Source organism: Symsagittifera roscoffensis, chromosome 10 (genome assembly GCF_963678635.1).
Source record: "Symsagittifera roscoffensis chromosome 10, txSymRosc1.1, whole genome shotgun sequence".
NCBI classification, from domain to species: Eukaryota; Metazoa; Xenacoelomorpha; order Acoela; family Convolutidae; genus Symsagittifera; species Symsagittifera roscoffensis.
In genome coordinates, this window is record NC_087071.1 from 34,328,805 (window position 1) to 34,351,593 (window position 22,789).

At 34.9% G+C, this 22,789-nt stretch overlaps 1 protein-coding gene across 1 annotated transcript in view; it reads right to left on the reverse strand.

Annotated features, from left to right (window-relative positions):
* Nucleotides 1-412: 412 nt before the first annotated feature.
* Nucleotides 413-22,789, reverse strand: part of LOC134855238 (aspartate--tRNA ligase, cytoplasmic-like) — a 62,184-nt gene continuing 39,807 nt past the window's right edge. The window contains exons 4-12 of the mRNA XM_063871699.1: nt 12,960-13,144; nt 10,254-10,413; nt 9,785-9,943; nt 9,047-9,181; nt 8,499-8,725; nt 8,023-8,152; nt 5,089-5,246; nt 3,903-4,090; nt 413-1,443 (exon numbers count right to left, since the gene is read on the reverse strand). Of these exons, the coding sequence (XP_063727769.1) occupies nt 1,317-1,443; nt 3,903-4,090; nt 5,089-5,246; nt 8,023-8,152; nt 8,499-8,725; nt 9,047-9,181; nt 9,785-9,943; nt 10,254-10,413; nt 12,960-13,144 (1,469 nt within the window). The 3' untranslated portion in view covers nt 413-1,316. The remainder of the gene's footprint in view (nt 1,444-3,902; nt 4,091-5,088; nt 5,247-8,022; nt 8,153-8,498; nt 8,726-9,046; nt 9,182-9,784; nt 9,944-10,253; nt 10,414-12,959; nt 13,145-22,789) is intronic.

A 22,789-nucleotide genomic window follows, 5' to 3' on the forward strand; every position in this document is an offset into this window, starting at 1 on the left:
GTCTAATGGGAATTTCGATTTATCCATTATCTCAATTCTATTGCATTAGAAAGTTTCACTATTGTTGCTGTTTCGAATTGCTTTAGTTGAAAATGACAACCGCAAAAAAAACTAAATTTGAGCCTCAACAAATTTTAGACTTCTCATAAACAAACGAAAAAAATTCATCGCGATCTATACAAGAATCTACTCCTAATCATGAGAAAATTGTTAGCTTAATTCAATGCACATTTCTCTCCCATCATGTAACACAAGAGCGACGTTGCATTTCGATTGCCTTCATTGAGATTTACGCGTGAGTATCTTTGATTCACAGACCTTTTGTATATCTGAGTTCATTACTTTTATTTTTTGTAAGAAAAGACTTTTTAAGCATCCTCCAATCCGTTGCCATCTCATAAAAAACTAAGTGCAAAGTCGAAAATACTTCAAGACAGCTCAAAAAGAAATGCAGTAAGAAATATTCTTCGAGGCACATTCAGGTCAAAATCTTCCTCCACAATTCACCGCCGTTATATTACAAGTTTTAATCAACTTCATTAAATAATTCAAGGTCGTTAACATTTAATTTATAAACAGAATAGTCACTCAACTCTTTAAAGCATTACATCGAAGTTTAAACAGATCCATATTTTGATTAACCAATGCGTTCAACAAATCAACTATTTTCCATAATAATATTTATAACTGAAGCTTTAAAAGCTGAAGCTTTAAGAGAACAGAGACTGCTTTGTGAGCACTCCATTACTAAGCAAATTGCTATAATAGCTATCCTTGTAAAAACAGCATCAAAAAAATCGCAAATTTTTCAGAATTTGTCGAAAAAAATACGTGAGATAATTTTTAAGTCACATGATAAATCCACAGATTAGAGTGTGCCTTTAAAACATATTATTCAACCATTTATATAAGTTGAGATACAAAAAAGGTATTCTTTAAAATCAAGAGACTTTGGACCCTTCACTAAATTTGATGTCAAGTCATATTTGAAATAACAATATTATTAAAAACGGATTCACCACCTAAAAAGCAGATTTTTCAAGAGGCAACTGGAGGCAATTCATGTTCACAGAACCAATCAATCTCAACCTAGAAGAAAAAAATTTTGAAAGCAGGCTTTTTTTGTAGTCCTTTTCTTGTTTAGTGGGAAAAATCAACACAACCTATATAAGTGTCGTCACTTCGTTCATTGACGCTTAAAAAGAGAGAGTGACAGTTGAAATCATTAATTGCTCTGAAGTATTGCCAAAAATGCACCCTTTCTTTTACATGAAATTTTGCTTCTCGTCAATCAAGTCTTCTCGATTTCAGTTCAATTATGGCGTGAGTCTGCTGGGGTCTCGGGGGAACATGGACACTAGTCTGATGTTGGGCACTCCTAGGAACAGCATCACCACTCTCTCCATCCCAACCCCACCTCCACCGTGAGGGGGACATCCATACCTAAACAGTTTTTCATAATGTTTTTGAATCGCTGACAAGAAATCTTTTTAAACACACCACCTCCCGACCGGGGAAAACAGACAATTAAGTTTTTAAAAAACAAATGAATCTGAACTCAACGAGAGGAAGCTCTTCTTAGGTAAAAATGAAGGCGAATTCCAACTATCACTCGACTTCGTATGCTTTACTACTGAGTTAGTTCAATAAAATACTGTTCATTATTCATATGAATTTTCAAATCTCAATTTAATTAGAAAGTTTCGCGTGTTTTCTAAAAAAACATAGCCAACAGATAGCTAAAAAATGAGTATGAAAACAAAGAAACAGAAACAAAAAACCTACTTGCTTTTTGAAAAAAGTTCAACTTTGAAACTTTGGGGCCATAATGCTTCTTGAACTTCACGAAAAAATTACATTTGTCACTTTGACGAGGTCGAACGCTACTATTTCTTAGAGCTATATGACCAAACAGATTATCGAAGAAAATTATATGCGAGTAAGAAGCTAACTTTCCAACTTTGCAATTGGTACAACCTCCAGGGAAACATCTATTTAAACTGAAGACATGATCATAAAATCTTTTTAAAAAATACATCAATTTGCGTTTAAATGCAGGAAGTAACTTTAAAAAAAAGATTACATAGTTTGAATTACAAAAAAATTTGCTTGAGTCCTGTCTCTATAACACTGATTAAGTCAACCGAAAGATCCGAAGAAAAATTTTCTTCTAGGGAATTCAGTGTGTTTTCTGCTGATGTTTTCACCTTCTTGATGATTCGAGTTCGAGTTTTAATGTGATAATTACAAAGTTTACCTTTCATTGTTGAAACACCCTTCACTTGTTGATTTTTGATAAAACTTCAAAAGTCATATTTAAAATAACATTATTATTGAAAACGGATTAACCAACTAAAAAGTAGTTTTTTTTTCAAGAGGCAACTGGAAGTTCATTCCTGTTCACAGAACCAATCAATCTCAACCTTGTTTCATCTCGGAAGGTTCGTCAGTCCACTTACGAATCAGTCCATCTTGAATCAACCACTTAAGTCTCGAAAAAGTTACCTTGTATCAAACTTTGACGTTGGTTGAATACATGTAAGATGATTTAACTGTCTGCCAATTAACGTTATTTATGAGTTAAACTTATCGTAATTTTCAGCTTTCAGAATCCCTGTTCTCTAATTTGTTCTATTGACCGAAGATAGATCACCATGAAAACTTGCTTCTTCGCAAAATGGCCAAATGTTTTACTTTTTGCTTTTAGTGTAACTTTTCAGCTCTATTTACTCGAGATTTTCAAGAAAATCAAAAACCTTCCACTTTAAGCTCCTTTTTCTTCTTTAATTGATTTCGGTTTTGGAACTTATATAAAGCAGTTTCGAAGCCACAAAAGTTCAAATAACTCATTGTTATGCTTTAAACTGGTGTTCTGAATTAACGAGTAGTGCTAGATTTTATTTCCAATCAATTCAATGAACGTTTCAATGAAACTTGTAACGAAAATGCTTCAGATACGCCGAAACTTCCAGAACATTGTTATCTTTTGCTAACATTGACCCTAACAAATTTTTCAATTACCATCGCACCCTATAAACATAGCCAATCAAAGATTGGAAAAGAGTGATGAACACAAATAAACAAAAAAAACTTTCGAATTTCAAAGAAAAAAATAGATGCCCTTTAAGCTATCTGAATTTCTAGATCGATTTATGATTGGCGCTTTTTTGATAACATGAACCCAACTAGAGAAAACTGGATCATTAGGTGAAGTTTATATTCCGCTGGAAATCTAAAAATTAAATTCCACTTTAGAAACTAGAAATCGTTCACGTTTTTTCACCCCATTTCAACGTTTGTATTTGGAGAGTGCTTTTTACGTCTTTCAGCAGATGAATTTCAATTGCACTCAAAAAGGGAATTATACCTAAATGCATCAATATTTTAAGACTTTTTCCTGAAAAAAAAACAGACAAAAAAATCGGCAAAACCTATATAAGAGTCTTTACTACGTTCATTACTCTTAAAAAGGCTTTAACATTATGTCTATAGAGGACTGGGCATAACGTTAACGTTATAGATGCCATGCAACGTAAATTTATAAAAGATCGACGCAAATTAGGAGGCAATTTTGCTATTAGACAATTCACGATGTGAATTGAGAGATATAAAATTGAAACAATCGACAATGCACATCCTTTATTCAACAACTTTCCGACGTCGAAGATCTTTCCAAAAACTCCGCACAAAAACTCAATTTTACGAAAAAAAAAACGCACAAAAACTCCGCACAAAAACTCAATTTTACGGAGTTTTTGTGCGCACAAAAACTCAATTTTACGAAAAAAAAACTCCGCACAAAAACTCAATTTTACGAAAAAAAAAACATTGCTTGTTAACATAGAAGGTCGTTTAGAGATGAGCGTATCAATACCACTGGTTTTCAGCATGATCTATCATACCTGAACGAGTCAATATAAGCCTTGATTTTAGTCAAATCTATCTCGTGGAATTTCGCTCTCTCGGTTAGGAGTTCTGGGTCGTGTATCCTCTGTGCACCTGACACGATCTCCTCCCCTCGCATGAACATGTCGTATGAGTTGCTGTATTTGGGACTGTTCGGATCTGGCATCGTGTAGAATGGTCGCACCTGAAAAAGAATTTCATTAAAAATTACGAAATTGATTCACCCTTGGTTCTAAATAAATAAAGAGTTAGAAGTACTCGTTGATATAAATTTTAACATGCGATGGGAAAACGGTAGCCGATGGGAAAACGGTTTTATCTCAAAGATGTGAAGCTGGGCTTAAATGAGGCAAAAAATGACAAAACGGAGCTGAAAGGAATCCAACTTCCGACCTACAAATTTAGCGGGTGCGTACAGTAAACCGATGTGTCAGTAAATTACCAGATCAGTAAACCGATTTATGTAATAAGTACATCAATTGCAAAATCAAAGATTTATAGAATAAATTTTCCCTAAGCTAGAACAATAACTTTAAAACTACGAGATTCATGGGAAAAGCTATTTTGTTTTGAGGAAAAAGTGTGTCATTTTGTAAAAATCTCAGTTATTAGAAGTCTAGAAACATTTAGAAGGGGATTTTTCACTTGGTTACAATCAGATTTAAGCATAGTGCACGCAGGCCTTACGGCTTGAATTTGCCATTTAGTTTAAGAATTTATCTAAAAACAACCCATTTAGAGAAAGACGTCACAAAAATTTCAGCTTTAATAATAATAATAATAATAATTTGAATTTAGCGTACGCAAGGGGTTTCCCCCACAGTTTCAGATAGTTAGACATATTTCTGCAGTTGTTTCGGGTACAGTCGCACAGAATTTTCCAGCTACAGGGGTTGGAGTCATCTAATCTTTTCTCGAAATGCTCCCACATCCATTGCAGCAAAATTTTAATCGAGTAGATGGTTAATTTTAGCACTCGAATAGATAAATTTTGACTATTCAAAACCAAAAGACTGTCTAACCCGATTGTCGCATGCTAATTGACAACCACATGCTCATCTCACAGAAACCTCAACTTAACGCTGTAGCCAGCTGTCTTACAGGGTTTCTTACAGGGTTGAATAAATGTCGTACTAATTAAAATGGGGAGGGGGAACACATAACGCGAATGTTTTGACGCACTTCGAGAGGGTACTTGTCGAGGATGAAGAAGTCGGTGTCGTACTTGTGCTTGACCAGTCTGCCCAGTAGTTTCTCATCTGGAGTGGAGAGATCATCGTAATCTCCGATCTCACAGCCAGCCTCTTTCAACATCTCAATTCCCTCTTTGTACTCCAGCACTGAAAAGTAGGAAAAAAGGAGTGAAATGAAAACAAGGCTAACCAGTTGCTATGCAGGTAGCACATAATGTTCCGACCAAATTCATAAAAAAAACATGGATAGCCGGTTACTGTGCAAGTGGAAAAGAAGGTTCCGACAATAGTCTAAAAAAACAGAATTTTTTTTTTTCAAATTAGTGTCGTTTTTCTATGTGATAACATGGTCTGAACGAAAAACTGGAACTTATGAAGAATACTAGGAATATTTGACAGTCATAAAAAAATAGGCATAAAGTGAAGGAAAAAGACTAAGAAAACGAAAAAATATCCAAAAAAAAACAGAAATTTTTTAAATTACCAAATGGCGCAAACGAAACTCCAAAAACAACTTTACTTGAGTAAAACTAAGTTTTCACGGCCTAAATTAACCAAAAATACGCGGGCATTATTCGCGCGAATTTTTAGACTAAAAATCAAAAAATTTGATCCTGTTTTCCTCGAAACTGGGACAACTTTTTGGAAATTTTGGAAACAACTAAACGTGCTTTAATATGATATATCATTCAACCCTTTCCCATAATTATTCCCATATATTGTGGAACCTCCAAAGATTATTTGTGGTAGCTGATTTTGCGTGAAAAAAAAAAGAAAAAAGAACGAAACAAACACACCCGAATAATAAATTCCCCCCCCCCCCCCCCAATTTTCAAATGGTCGAAAACACAAAGTGTTTTTTTCTTAATTTCAGTGTCGCTTTTTGCCCCAGGTTTAATGAGAGAACTGATTAAACGAAATTAAAATTTTTTACATTAATTTTTCTTTTTTCAAGAAACATTTTTTTGGTTAAGGAAGCGCTAAAGTAAGTTTAAATAAGGTTTTCCGTTTGGAAAAATCAAGTTGACTGAGCTTAAAATATTCGAACCAGTTTTTCTCAATAGCGTGACAACTCTTAAGCCGGGCAACTAAAAGGGCTTTAATATGATATATCATTCGACCAATCCCCATGATTATTTGTGGCACTTGATTTCGTATTGAGAACAAAAAAATTAAAACACACCCGAATACAAAGCTCCTCTCCAGTCTCAATGGTGGCAACAGAAAACGTAGCCAGGCGGAAAAGATCAATGAACGCAAGGAAACAAAACATAGGCAACTGACAGTTGGAACAGAATAATGAACGCAAGGAAACTGAAACAAAAACTGACTTGTTTTTCAACAATCTTCAACTTTTGAAATTCCAAGAAAAAACAAAAGGCCTTCAAGCTCTTCAAATGTGTAAAACAAAAATTATGAACACTTTTTTGTTAAGACTAATCCAATTTGAGAAAACTGGATCAGTAGGTTAAACTTTTATTTCGCTAGAAAATCTGATAATTAATTTCCATTTTCAAAATCAGAATTCGATCACGTTTTGCGTGACCTTTACAATTTTGCTGTTCGATGGTGGGTTTTGCCGTCCTTTTAACAATCGAAATGCACTTAACTTGAAAAGAAATCACAAGTCAAACCGCGAAAAATCAAAAAATGAGCGTGAACAAATTTTAAGACTTGTTCCTGAGAAAAAAAAAAATCAGCAAGACCTATAAAAGAGTACTCACTACGTTCCTTTCTAAATTTTCTAAAAATTTAAAGAAGAAATATTTAGTCCTAAACCTACTTGAATTTCAACAACCATTTATGATTGACACTTTCTCGATAAAAATGAGTCAATTTGTAAAGAACTGGATCAAAATGTACAGTTTTTACTCCGCTGAGAAATCTTAGACTTATAATTTACGTTTGTCATTAGAGAACCCATCTTACCTAACTTTTAGCAGATGAAATTGATTTGATCTCAAACAGTGCATATATATCTAGAAGGATTTATAAATGCATTAATGTGTTTGAATGAACTTCTGTGAAATATAAAGAGCATTTTAAAAGTGTTGTTTTCACTTAAATTACAATTGTCATAAATTAGAAAAACAAATGTAGAAAACTATTTTCCCTCCAATTCCAAAACATGAGAGCTTAATTCTAATTTTTTAAGACCTGAAAAACATAAATTTTGACGAAACATAATGACGACATCTGCTAATTCGATTTCATAAAAGGAATTAAAGGCATGCCAATCGATCTTAACGATAACTTATCCAATACAGCTCTACACACAAACATAGCCAATAGACAGCTGGAAAAGATTCAATGAACGCAAGTTAACAGTTTCACAGAAAAAAAAATGTTTCTTAAATCTCTTTGAATTTCTAGAAAAATTTATGATTGATGTTTTATTCATAAAATTAACCCAATTTGAGAAAACTGGATCAATAGGTAAAGTTTTTATTCTGCTTGAAACCTAAAAATTAAACTCCACTTCCAAAACTAAAAGTCAATCACGTTTTTTGTGACCTTTAGCCTTTCGCTGTTCGTTAGCGGAGTTTGCCTTTCTTTTAATAAAAGAAAAGAACTGTAATTAGAAATAAATCAAGTCAAACCGTGAAAAAGTAAATTTGAGCCTGAACAAACTTTGGGACTTTTCTTGAAAAAAAAACGAAAGAACATCATCGCGACCTATATAAGAGTCTGAATTACGTTCATCGACTCTTAATAAGCAATGATTTAATACTACCTGTGGTATGATATAGATGAACTGCACCTTTATTTGTTTCTGCGATTTTTTCACATCACATGAGGACCGAACTGAAAAATAGGAACTCTCGAATATCGCTTTAAAAAGGACTGCTGCTCTCTGTACTTGAATAATAAATTTGAAAGAGGGAACTAGAGAGAAAAAGCCGAATCCAAACTAGGAACTTACCCAAACTGGGCTCCAGAAACTTGAATGGCTCGCAGGGATACTGCTGAGCTATGAACTCAATTTCCTCTTTATACTGTTCGTGTAGTCCTCGGAACATGTGTATAAACATATCGCCAATGACGTCAACTACCTGAATGGTACTATTGTGGTATAATGGCACTAAATCCATTATATAACGCATTGTTTAACTCCTGGCAACCAGATTTTAAATTCAAATTTTACAAATTGGAGATCTCATGCGCTTTTCTTCTACAATTTAGAAAAAATGCATACCAAAAGCAAAACTATTCCGCTAACTAAAATTTAAAAATGTATTACCCATGAAAACTGTAGGTTCGCTAATAAGATACAATATATAGATACAGTTTATACAAGTTACAAATATAACACTATAGGTGCTGATATTCAGTAGGTCCCCTGGCTTAAAAACAACCCTTCCACAATACTATTCTTCCACAATAGTACCATTCAACCACCTCATGATAGTGATAATTAAACGCCAATTCCAAGTCCAATCCAACAAACTCCGTCAAGTGTCGATGTGTGTTTGAATTCTCCGCTCTGAACACGGGTCCCACTGTGAAAACCCTCTCAAAGTCAGCCGCTATGCACATTTGTTTGTACAGCTGCGGTGATTGGGCAAGATAGGCGCTGTTTTTGAAGTAAGATACAGTGAACACATTAGCTCCTCCCTCGCTTGCGGCTGAAAAGGCTCAATTGAACTTTTACTCTGCTACTTTTTCATTTCTACTCGGTTATATTTACCCTCCTAGCTCAAAATTTCAGGTTAAATTAATTTAATTTAATGTATTAGCTATTTTTCTCTGCCTTTGTTTTTATTGGTGTTCTGTAATTCAATTCTTTTGAATTGATGTATTGTATCTTAAGAATATAACCATCTTATTCAAAATTTGTACGTCCAGGTTGTATAAACTCAAAAAAAAACATGTTCGCTATTTATGGAAATTTTTAAAAAATCTTTGTCATAATTTTTCGTGCGAGCCCCATTAGGTTCAATTGATGCCTGAGATGATTTTTGGAGTGTGTATTTCTGTGAAGCCTTTAGAAGTCAAGTGGTCTCGAAACAGTCTACAGACTCCAGCCTCGACTCTGAAGATCGCTTGGTTGATGGGCGTCCTCAGATCGATTACTCTGTTATCTGAAATGGACAAGGTCAAAAAGATAGACCTGTGAGCGATATAGATCCAAATATACAGATAGTTTCACCTTATCATTATGCATGTTTCATTCTTCGTTCTGAAGAAAACCTAATCAATTGATCTACTTCGTTCATTTTGCTTCCGAAAAGGCCTAAAGATCTCAACCAATCACGTTGTTACGTATGCAATTATTTCACCTATCATTAAAAAAAACAGCAACAGCTTCCAAACAAAATACAGTCAATTATTGAATCTAGTTATCTCCAGTAACCTTATGGAGATTCACCAATAAGCTGAAAACTCAAAGGGCGCGTAATTGCTGAATAATTTGACCAGTATTATTGGGAATTCTAAATTCAAAGAGAGATTGTTGATTTTTATAGCGCAATTATTTAACGTTGGACCATAAGAACGACCCTTCCCCCCCACACACACCAAAAAATAAGCCGATTTACGATGAGAAAGTTCAATTGGTTATTTTTATTTAACTTGTTTTTTTTTCGGGGGGGGGGGGGGGGGGGGGAGATAGTTCACGTGATCGATGCGAGGGGGATAGCTCGCATGTGCTTTAACGTTATTCAATTGCACACTATTCGCCCAACCTAGTTTAGTGTCTTGTTTCACCCTTGCCAACTGTTGTCCTCCCTCTTTGCCACTCTCTTCTTCCTGTTGTTGATCTCCTCCGTGCTCGTCTGCTGATCGCCTCATAGCATCTTCAATCTGCAGTGGCAAGTTCGGCTCAGACTGGCTGACCACGAACACTGAAAAAAAACTATGATAGTTTTCAGATCTTAAAAATTTCAAACACCCTCATTATATGTTTTATTTAAAATCGAATCGCTTTCATACTCTAACCATTAAACCTCACTACCTCCGTTAAAACCCTACACCCTACAAAACTTTAATAGTTTTGTCTTACGAAATAGAAAAAATAGAAGGCACTTGCATTACTGCTCTATAGTGCTGATTTAAAATATCCGGATAAAACCAATTAAACTTTAAATTCAAAACACACTTTTCTCGAAGTCAGTGGACTTCAGAAAAAATGATGAAGGAAAAATTTTTACTGACCTGAAGTGACATGTAATTCGACTGTTTTCTGCGTGCACCCTGTGATAAGTTGGGACACCTTGACAACTTTCGCTTCCACGTCCACAATCGACTCCCGGGACACTGAACCCACGAACTTGACAAGTTGGAGACTGGTATTGCTGTCCACGAATGCTAAGGCCTGAAAAAAAAAGACTATTGCCGAATAAACATTTACCTGATAGAACGAGCTGATAATTAATGTTCAATTAGTCGACATGTTTCTTTTATTTGTATTAGATCAGCGGGTTTCGCTACTTAACTGTGATAATAATCTCAATGAACAGTTAATTGTTAGGCTGAGCAGCCCGTTCTAGCTATCCTGATGCAGTGAATGAATGGTTATGCTGCAATACAATTTAAACACTAAATCGAATGCACTGAATTTTGATTATGTTCAGACTGATTTCATTTTATTCAACTTTCAAGAATAAAGAGGGGTACCATATATTTGCTATAAGCACTATAAAAACGATGCAAGTTATTCAACTTTCATCTCAAGACTGTCAGATTATAGTATTTAAAAACGTTTCGCATCACAGACCCACCATATTTTTTCGAAGGAAATAGTAAGCTCTTGTCTTGGAACAAAGAAAAAATACAATTATCATTACCTCGTTCGGCAAACTGATCTATAATCGTTTAAGATACCAAAATTGCATGCATCATTTATTAAAATCAAAAAAGATCAAATTGTGTTTTTGAGTTGATTAGTCCGAGATTTTTCTTTATTAATGTAGGCAAAATGGTACATTTGTTGCGAGGGACAAGTTGAAAAAAGGGTACCACAGTTTTCTTAAAAGCGAATAAACTCAATCGAATAAATGATAATCCTGTCATTCAACATTTTATTTTGTTATTTATTTTCTTTGCGCTAGTCTAAAACTTAATCCTAAATTTTGTTCCGACCATTTCAAAATGGGGACGAACTTTGTATTCGGGTGTGATTGAGTTCTTTTCTTTTTTTCCAGGCAAGATCAGCTACAAATAATCTTTGGAGAGAGTTGAGTGATATATCATTTTAAAGCCAATTCAGTCGTAATTTGAACAACTTTAAAAATTTTCAAAAAACATTCCCAGTGTCGGGAAAAACCCGATTTGAAATTTTTGGCTTTTAGTCTTATTTCGAGTAAATGAGCAGGCTTACAATAATTAACTCGATTAAAGTTAGTTTTTCTTGCGTACTTAAGCGCCTTTTTGGAAACAAAAACGTCAAACACTCGAAAAAACAGCAAAAAAATTTGGACTTTTTTTATTTTTACAGGACATTTTTTACAGAACTTGTTTTCCAGTTTGCTTGGTTTACTATGTCTGCCGAATATGCCTAAGCTCTAACACTTTATGCAGATCTTGTTATCACACCACGCGCTAAAAAAACGATTAAAACTTTTGTTGTATTTTTTAAAACTTGCACAGTAGACTGCTATCCTTACTTTTTAAATGTACTCAGCTACCATGTTCATTCAACTTTATTCATTTACCTGATACGTTACAACGCATGTATCGCAAACTAACATACTCGCGTCACAGCGAATCCAAAATAAGTTAATCAATGCCTTTTTTAATGGTAGAATAAGTTTTTTTTTTTTGAAAAACTCTGACTTCAAATTTCGAAGAAAAAAAATTGATGGCCTTAAACGTCTTTGAATTTTTAGAGCAGATTATATTTGAATATTTTTTCATGAAATTAACGCAATTTGATAAAACTGAATCAATACGTAGTGATTTTATTTTGCTGGGATCTGATACACAAGTGGATAAAATTAAGCGCAAATTCAGATTTTTCTCTCTAAAAAGTCGCTTAGGATGTTCTTATTGCATGATCAATTTTTTTTCTCCGCTTATTTGAGAAAGAATTAACTCCTATGTAAAATTAAGTGCAGGTGGCGAAAACTGCCTTTTTAGACCCGGGAAACCCTGGTAAGACTTTGAAACCAAATTTTGTTAAATTCATAGAAGGCAGCGCTGATCATTTACTCTCGGTCAATGTAAAAATTTTATTTAAATTCCAAGTGAATGTTGTCGCAATCATACTTGAAGAGACATTTAAAGAAAAAAACATGAATTTGCGCTTCCTTTTGTTCACTAGTGCAATTAAATTCCACTTTCAAAGCTAGAAATCGATCACATTTTTCGTTACCTTTACACTTTTGCTGTTCGATAGTGGAGTTTGCATTTCTTTTAACAATGGAAATGCACTGAACTTGAGAAGAAACGACAGGTCGGTCAAACTGCCAAAAATCAAAATTAAATGTGAACAAATTTTAGGACTTTTTCTTGAAAAAAAAATCACCAAGACCTATGTAAGAGTGGTCACTACGTTCATTACTCTTAAAAAGTCTAGTACCCGGTTGCAATAGCCTTGCTTATCGCAAGGGTAAAAAAGAGCCAAGTTCTCTGCCATTTTCAAATTGAAAAGTCAGAATTATTTCAAAAACTGAGGAGTTTAGCAACGTGAAAAACTACAAATATATATTAAGTTGCAAAAAGTTGGAGCAGACAAAAACAATTTAAAAGAGCAATTTGCGTATTTTTGCATGTACATTTGATTTTTATGGAGACCTACAGACATGAATTCTGTCTGAAAAATTAACTTTTGCATGCAAAATGTTTTCAAAATAGGTCAACTGCTCTTTTAATCATTTTTTTCTGTCCGAACTTGTGCATTTCTCTATAACTAGGCCTCACCTGCACAGTGTATGCTCTCTGTCTGAGCACAAGGAAACACTGCTTGCCCTTTGACCTCGTAGTGTGTATTCTGCCCCTCACAAACACACTCTCATCAGCCATAGTTTCATTCAACTTCGCTATTGGCACTAGGTCCCGTTGCATTTTAGTCTTGCTCTGCATTAACTCGTACACTCCGTATTTGCCTAAACATATGAATAGACGTTCATGGTTCAATTCATTCAATTTTCAACGAAGACACAAAATCTCTGTAGAGTCTTTAAAAACTCTGAACGGTGCCACTCCGTTGCACCCAACATCTTCACGCCATTGGAAGCCACTGTATCACCAGATCTACCGTTCATTTTTCAATTCATTCGATTCCCTACGACGTGATAATGGCAATAATGTGTTCTCTGCAATAATTCTAAATTGGAATCTCAACCATTCTATTAATGTATTTGTTATAGAGCAAGGAAAAAAGAATTTATATAATCGGTTTGGTGAGTTTCAGGATATTTAACGTAACGGAAAACAGTTACGCAACTTTTAAGAAAAACAACATTTAAGAAAAAAAAACATTTAAAGATTTTTCAACCTGATTTCTGTCAATTGCAATAAAAAGCCCTGATTTAGGAAAAACGTTAGTTTTAATCAGAACGCGACCAAGTATAAATTTCAAAGAAATTATCGGCATAACCTTTCCAGTGAGATTTTTTAGGAAAAAAAACGGGACTAATTTCTAAGTATTCAGAGCGCTTCCAGTTAAGTCAAGCCATTGGCCTGGCAGACAAATTTTGACGAAAACGAAACTTAATCAGAACTAAATTCAAAAGATTCAAGTGACACTATTCAACACCAGAAAGAAATTTTTATTCGTGCATTGATTGAAGAATTTTGTAACTTGATAATGCGTGCACCTCAAGTCGAGTTATTAAGAATCACGGCATCAAAAGCTGTAACATATATCATTCGGTATCTCGCCGGATAAAATCCACAACGGTGATAATTTGTTCGAACAAGATCTGCTGATTGTCAATAAACTCAATAGCAAACCGCTCCCCAGCCAGACGATGTACAACAAGTATCATGAAATGCACAACCAGCTATCAGATTATGCCTATCGCGCAAAGTGGCCAATCAAATTGAAATACGAGTTTAAAAACGTTACTTTTCAGAGCGCAACCAAGTATATGTTTCAAAAAGATTATTTGAATAAAGTTTCTAATGACATTATTAGACAAAAGACAGGACTAAATTCTACTTTTAACTTCGCCTTTAGTTAAGCCAAGCCATTGGCCTGACAGACAATTCTTAAAGAAAAATCATTTAAAGCTTTGTCAACCTGATTTCTGTTTCTCAGAATTTTTCATTTTGATAATACGTGGACTAAATGTCGAGTTTATAAAATTCACGGATTCATAAGCTGAAGAAGATAAAAAATTTCAGTATATGGCCAGATACAATCGACAACGGTAATAGTTCATTTGAACAAGATCTGATTATTGTCGACAAATTCAGAAGCAAACCGCTCCCATGCCAGACAATGTCCCAAACTTGAGGAACGACTACGAGTTTGTCACTTTAAGGAGAGAGGACTCAAATGAGCATACAACAAAATTTAGATCTTCAGCACTAAAGACAATTGTAGTAATTGTGCTTTTTCAGAATGAGTGCGTCTCAATCATCATGACGTGCACAAACAAGTAATCAGATCATTTCTACCGAAATTGAAAACAGAAAATAAAAGTAGAAGTACGTTACTTTTCATCAGAATGCCACCAAGTAAGTCTCAGAATGATTTCTAATAGCTTTTCCAGTGACGTTCTTATAAAAAGACAAGGTGATTTGTTTATTTTTTACGGCTCCTCTAGTCAAGCCAAGCAAATGGCCTGACAGACAATTCTTAAGGAAAAAATCATTTGAAGCTTTGTCAACCTGATTTGTGTTTCTCAGAATTTTTCGTTTTGATAATACGTGGACCGCATGTCGAGTTTTTAAAATTCACGGTAGCATAAGCTGAAAAAGATTTTAAAAATTGCAGTATATGGCCAGATACAATCGACAACGGTAATAGTTCATTTGAACAAGATCTGATGATTGTCGACAAATTCAGTAGCAAACCGCTCTCATGCCAGACAATGTCCCAAATATGAGGAACGACTACGAGTTTGTCACTTTAAGAAGAGAGGACTCAAATGAGCATACAAAAAACTTAAATCTTCAGCGCTACCAGACAATTGTAATAATTGTGCTTTTTCGGAGTGAGTGCGTCTCAATCATCATGAAGTGCACAAACAAGCAATCAGATTATTTCTACCGAAATTGAAAAATAAACAAAAGTAGAAGAACGTTACTTTTCATCAGAAAGCCACCAAGTATGGGTCTCAAAAAGATTTATTTGACAGCTTTTCCAGTGATATTATTGGAAAGAAGACAGGATGGTTTTCTTTTTTTTTCACTGCGCCTCTAGTTAAGTCAAGCCATAAGCCTGGCTGACAAAGCTTAAAGAAAAAAACAATCAAAGATTTATCAACCTGATTTCTTTCCATTGGACTAAAGAGCCCTTACTCAGATCTAAATTCTAAAAAAAATCCAGCTGAAACTTTTCAGCAACACAGAAACAAAAATTTATTCATTTATTGATAAAGAATTTTCCATTTTGATGATACGTGGACCCCATGTAGAGTTTTTGAAATTCACGGTTTCATCAGCTGAATTATATGATATCATTCGGTATCTGGCAAGATAAAATCGACGACTGTGATATTTGATTTGAACAAGATCAGATGATTGTCGACAAAATCAGAAGCAAACAACTCCCAATTCAGACAATGTTCAAACATGCGGAACGACTACGAGTATGTCATTTAAAGGAGAGATGACTCAAATGAGCATACAACTAAACTTAAACCTTCAGCACCACAAGACAGTGTAGTAGTTGTGCTTTTTCGGAGTGAGTGCGTCTCAATTATCATGAAGTGCGCAAACAAGCAATCAGATTATTTCTACCGAAGTTTTAGTTAAAATAAAAGTAGAAGTACGTTACTTTTCATCAGAATGCCACCAAGTAAGTCTCAAACTGATTTTTAATAGCTTTTTCAGTGACGTTCTTATAAAAAAGACAGGACTAATTTCCAAATTTTTACGGCAGCTCTAGTTAAGTCAAGCCATTGGCCTGGCTGACAATGCTTAAAGAAAAAAAACATTCTAAGATTTAACCACCTGATTTCTTTTCATTGCAATTAAGAAATTTTATTAGGCTCTTAACTCAAAAAAAAATCTAGCTGAAATTATTCAGCACCACAGAAATAAAATATAGTCCTTTATTGATAAAGAATTTTCCCACTTGATGATAAGTGGACCCCATGTAGAGTTTTTGAAATTCACGGTTTCATCAGCTGAATTATATGATATCATTCGGTATCTGGCAAGATAAAATCGACAACTGTGATATTTGACTTGAACAAGATCAGATGATTGTCAACAAAATCAGAAGCAAACAACTCCCAATTCAGACAAGGTTCAAACATGCGGAACGACTACGAGTTTGTCATTTTGAGGAGAGATGACTCCTGTTGAGCATACAAAAAAACTTATATCTTCAGCACCACAAGACAATCGTAGTAAATGTGCTTTTTCGGAGTGAGTGCGCCTCAATTATCATGAAGTGCGCAAACAAGCAATCAGATTATTTCTACCGAAATTTAAAAAAAATAAAAGTAGAAGTACGTTACTTTTCATCAGAATGCCACTAAGTAAGTCTCAAACTGATTTTTAATAGCTTTTTCAGTGACGTTCTTATAAAAAAGACAGGACTAATTTCCAAATTTTTACGGCAGCTCTAGTTAAGTCAAGCCATTGGCCTGGCTGACAATGCTTAAAGAAAAAAACATTCTAAGATTTAACCACCTGATTTCTTTTCATTGCAATAAAGAAATTTTATTAGGCTCTTAACTCAAAAAAAATCCAGCTGAAATTATTCAGCACCACAGAAATAAAATTTAGTCATTTATTGATAAAGAATTTTCCTACTTGATGATAAGTGGACCCCATGTAGAGTTTTTGAAATTCACGGTTTCATCAGCTGAATTATATGATATCATTCGGTATCTGGCAAGATAAAATCGACGACTGTGATATTTGATTTGAACAAGATCAGATGATTGTCGACAAAATCAGAAGCAAACAACTCCCAATTCAGACAATGTTCAAACATGCGGAACGACTACGAGTATGTCATTTAAAGGAGAGATGACTCAAATGAGCATACAACTAAACTTAAACCTTCAGCACCACAAGACAGTGTAGTAATTGTGCTTTTTCGGAGTGAGTGCGTCTCAATTATCATGAAGTGCGCAAACAAGCAATCAGATTATTTCTAAGGAAAAAAAAATGAAAGCTAAAATGTAAGTTGAAGTACGTTACTTTTCATCAGAACGCAACCAATTTCCAAAAAGCGTATTCGGATACTTTTTATAGTGACTTTAAAAGATAAGAGAGAGGAATAATTTTCTTTCTTTCGGCGCCTCTAGTTAAACAAAGCCATAGACTCAGCAGACAAAAATCAGTTAAGCAATTGTAATGTCCTTTCAAGATGATTGCAAAATTTGAATAAATAAATTGAGAGTAATTATGATCAACGTTAAGCATAGTGCGCTTTCAGAAGTACACATAAAATGGATAATGATTTACAAAAAAATGATTACAACTGGATGTAAATTTTCCACGTTTTACCCCATGCAAATGAGCACTGACCAAAACATACAAACACTCATTCATCGATTGAGCCATGACGGCATAATTTTATGTTATTACTTCTATGAAATCTTTTGAAATGTTGAACTTGATTAGGCCAGAAATTAGGGGCAAGACTGAGTTGATAACTCGAAGGCGAGGTGAAAAACATGATTGAAAACCCAGGGCGAACATCCCTAATCTGCCATTACGGCTTTATTCCAAAAAACTTGTGTGGATTCCTGGGAAAATCTAAGCGGGTACACGATTTTGAGCTAAAGACCATGCTTTGAACTTAGGAAACGATTACCAGGTTGTGGCAAAGAACAGTTGACTTAAAGAAGTCTCTCCATAATTACAGCTTTTACTTACTCTAAATATAAGGAAACTATTTCTTGCACTAAAATATGCGCTGCTGACTTCTGTGACAACCTTCAAGAGTATATGTTAACAACATTGTCTTGATTTCAACGTAAAAGACAACCCCAGTGAATCTTTTTGTAAAAGTACTTTTATAAAACGACGCTTTTTAATTTAAAATAGTTACCTTGGTGAACTTTTATGTTTTTGATTTAAAGTATAGTGGATGAAAAGATCAGCTGATTACAAAGTGATGAGTTTTGAACTGAAAGATTGTTTCAGTCAGAATAAAAAACTCCCCATTGCGTAGCAGTTTCATATATAAACAAGTACCTTTTATTTTTTTTAATTGCGTCAGTCTTGCGCCAGTCTTATTGCGTTGCGTAACAATCAGTCTTTTCCTCTTCAGATGTTACCTAACGTTTACCTCAACAAAACGAAGCCTATTGCTCCGATGGTAATTGTTTGTTCCGGCGTTTCACTTTCTTGTTTTCTATTGAAAGTGAACACTCATTTCTGCGAAATTTGATTTGTCAAATATACATCAAGTTCCATTTTTTCACCAGCAATTTCTTGCTTACAGTAAAAAGAGAAAATCCTAACTGCTGTGTAGATGAATCTCTTATCAAAGAAAAAATCAGCCTAGAAGGAACGTTTGCATGTGATATAGAGATCGCTTCTACATACCATCTTTGAAATCCCAGGTTAATGTATTTGCTCTTTCACAAGATACTCAAAAATGGTTTATTTATAAACTCTCGTGCTCAATTTGTGCTTTTTTCCTCTTTCTTTGAGGTAACCATTTCGAAATGCACGCGAAACAATTTAAGAGGTGAACGTCGAAGACCCTGATTTTTTATTACTGCACCATAATGTCCTAAATAAATTTTTCGATTTTTGGTCTTTATATAAAATGATAAGAATTGTTCAATTGAGCTGAACAAAACTTGATTTCACAGAAAAAACAAGTTGCGGAAGCTTTATTTAACGCTTCCTACTAGATACTTGATCACTATTTAACTTTTGACCTATAGAAAAGCAACGAAAAATGGGAAACAAAAAGAAACAAATTTTTTTTTTCATGACAAGAACTCAGTTTTGAACATCTTGGCAACCTATCTGCGTGATTCGACTGCTGCTTCAGGGATCCCAGCAAGTTTTGCCAGCAAGAATCTACATCGTCAAATTATTATCTGCTTCTTCAGCTGAATCAAACCCAAAAAAAAAGATTCAAGCCATATCGTTTCGATTTTGAAACCTAAAAGGCAATCATTTTTAGTGATAACTATCTTTTCGTCATTGAGCTGTTTAAGACTCATGAACTTGGCTATGTTTCGAATGGATCTTCATTTAATGATTTCGCAAGAGCAACATTAAACTATCAGATTCCGTTAAAGGTGTTTCAACTAATTTCTTCATTTGATGTTCTAAAATTGGTTTCATTAAAATTTTGGATTTGTTGGATTTTAAATAAATACTATGAAAAACTCCTCGGGGGTTTAAAAACAAGAAAAAAAGGTAGGACTCGGCGTGTTTCAAGAGATTTTCCTCTTTAATTCCTAAAAAATTCGTAAAATTTTGAGTCAGTTCCTTGCATATTTCAAACTTTCAAAAAGCGCTGTTAAATTTAAATCTTGTCGGCAATTAAATCATACAAAAACAGGAAGAAAAAAAGATCAACAATTTTCTAATTATCCAAGAATCAAATAGTTTTTTCTTTGGACTTACTAAATTTTATGTAGTATGAATTTCTATTTGAATCAAAAGTTGAAAAACTTTGATCAGTTCCATATAAAGTTTTCCAACATAAAAAAATCTTTTGAATAAGTAGCACTTTGATGTTCCAAAGCAAATAGACTTTACCAGACTTAAAAGCTTTTTGGGAAAAATCACACACGCTAATTTTAAATGAGAACCGCGGGCTGTAATCAGAAACGGTGCGATGCTCAGGCATCCTACGCAACAGACAACAAAGGAAAACTCTACTACTACTTAATCTACTACGGCAACTTCTATATAATGCTCATCGACTTTTCATTTATTTGGTTACTTTAGCGAGCTAACCCTAGCCCTAACCCTAATCTGAAGCTTGATTCGAGCTTTTTGCTGGTCGTCTTCCTGCTTACTTCGCGTTTTGCAGAAACACATCGCGGCTTCTACAGCCGGTTTAACCTAGCTCACCCTTCGCCGTTTGCTGGTCGTCTTCCAGCTTCCCTTAGGTTTCGCTGAAACACCGCCGCTTTTATACCTAGCTCTGTCTCGCGAGCCTCTGCTTTTTGCTGGTCTTCACCAAAAACTTAGCTAAATCAAAGCTAGGTATTCCTGGTTGCTCTTCGTTCTCGCTGGTCATCATCCGGCTTGTTTCATTTCGAACTTTTCGTAACTAGTTATCCCACTCGTGTCTTTCGTGACACATTGCTGCCAGTAATCACTAGTAATTTCCTCTCATACCTTCCGCGGCACACTTGCTTTTGGTTGAACCAGTCTCCGCTGGTTCTTCTCTTCGTGTCTCTCGGGACACATTGGTACTAGTAGTCACTAGTCCTCCGCCTCATGCCTTAAGCGGCTCACTTGCTCCAGGTTGAACCAGTATCCGCTGGTTGCCATCATCGTGCCTCGAGACCTATTAGTACTAGTAGTCACTAATGTTTTACCCCAAGTCCACAGCGGCACACTTGCATCTTGTCAAGCCAGTCCTCGCTGGGTCTCGTCTTCGTGTCTTTTGGTACACATTGGCTCTAATTTTAACTAGTGCTTTCCCCCGTGTCTTCCGCGGCACACTTGCATCTTTTCAAACCAGTCCTCACTGGTTCTCCTCGTCTTTTGGGACGCATAGGTACTAGTAGTCACTAGAGCTTCCTCCAGTGTCTTATACAGCACACAAACTAATCGATGGCAGTTTCTACCATCTGAGACTGTTATGAATTGTCTAAGAAGCAAAAAAGCACTATGAAACAACACAGTAACCAATGAAATTACAAATATCGATCTATTGAAGAACTTCAACACCAACTGACACAGGAAATATTTAATTCAGCAGATGCTGAGTATGTTCAGCTGATACCCAGTGAATTAGTTTCATGTATCAATGAAATTGAGAAAATTTCATTTGAACTGGCAGCGTTTTCTTCCGTGGAAGCAATAGATTGTCCTAATAGAACCTCTTTGTTACGCAGCCGAAAATGCAACGTCTCAAAAAAAAGTCAAAAAGTACGAAACACTATTCAACACCAGAAAGAAATTTTTATTCGTGCATTGATTGAAGAATTTTGTAACTTGATAATGCGTGCACCTCAAGTCGAGTTATTAAGAATCACGGCATCAAAAGCTGTAACATATATCATTCGGTATCTCGCCGGATAAAATCCACAACGGTGATAATTTGTTCGAACAAGATCTGCTGATTGTCAATAAACTCAATAGCAAACCGCTCCCCAGCCAGACGATGTACAACAAGTATCATGAAATGCACAACCAGCTATCAGATTATGCCTATCGCCCAAAGTGGCCAATCAAATTGAAATACGAGTTTAAAAACGTTACTTTTCAGAGCGCAACCAAGTATATGTTTCAAAAAGATTATTTGAATAAAGTTTCTAATGACATTATTAGACAAAAGACAGGACTAAATTCTACTTTTAACTTCGCCTTTAGTTAAGCCAAGCCATTGGCCTGACAGACAATTCTTAAAGAAAAATCATTTAAAGCTTTGTCAACCTGATTTCTGTTTCTCAGAATTTTTCATTTTGATAATACGTGGACTAAATGTCGAGTTTATAAAATTCACGGATTCATAAGCTGAAGAAGATAAAAAATTTCAGTATATGGCCAGATACAATCGACAACGGTAATACTTCATTTGAACAAGATCTGATTATTGTCGACAAATTCAGAAGCAAACCGCTCCCATGCCAGACAATGTCCCAAACTTGAGGAACGACTACGAGTATGTCACTTTAAGGAGAGAGGACTCAAATGAGCATACAACAAAATTTAGATCTTCAGCACTAAAGACAATTGTAGTAATTGTGCTTTTTCAGAATGAGTGCGTCTCAATCATCATGACGTGCACAAACAAGTAATCAGATCATTTCTACCGAAATTGAAAACAGAAAATAAAAGTAGAAGTACGTTACTTTTCATCAGAATGCCACCAAGTAAGTCTCAGAATGATTTCTAATAGCTTTTCCAGTGACGTTCTTATAAAAAGACAAGGTGATTTGTTTATTTTTTACGGCTCCTCTAGTCAAGCCAAGCAAATGGCCTGACAGACAATTCTTAAGGAAAAAATCATTTGAAGCTTTGTCAACCTGATTTGTGTTTCTCAGAATTTTTCGTTTTGATAATACGTGGACCGCATGTCGAGTTTTTAAAATTCACGGCAGCATAAGCTGAAAAAGATTTTAAAAATTGCAGTATATGGCCAGATACAATCGACAACGGTAATAGTTCATTTGAACAAGATCTGATGATTGTCGACAAATTCAGTAGCAAACCGCTCTCATGCCAGACAATGTCCCAAATATGAGGAACGACTACGAGTTTGTCACTTTAAGAAGAGAGGACTCAAATGAGCATACAAAAAACTTAAATCTTCAGCGCTACCAGACAATTGTAATAATTGTGCTTTTTCGGAGTGAGTGCGTCTCAATCATCATGAAGTGCACAAACAAGCAATCAGATTATTTCTACCGAAATTGAAAAATAAACAAAAGTAGAAGAACGTTACTTTTCATCAGAAAGCCACCAAGTAT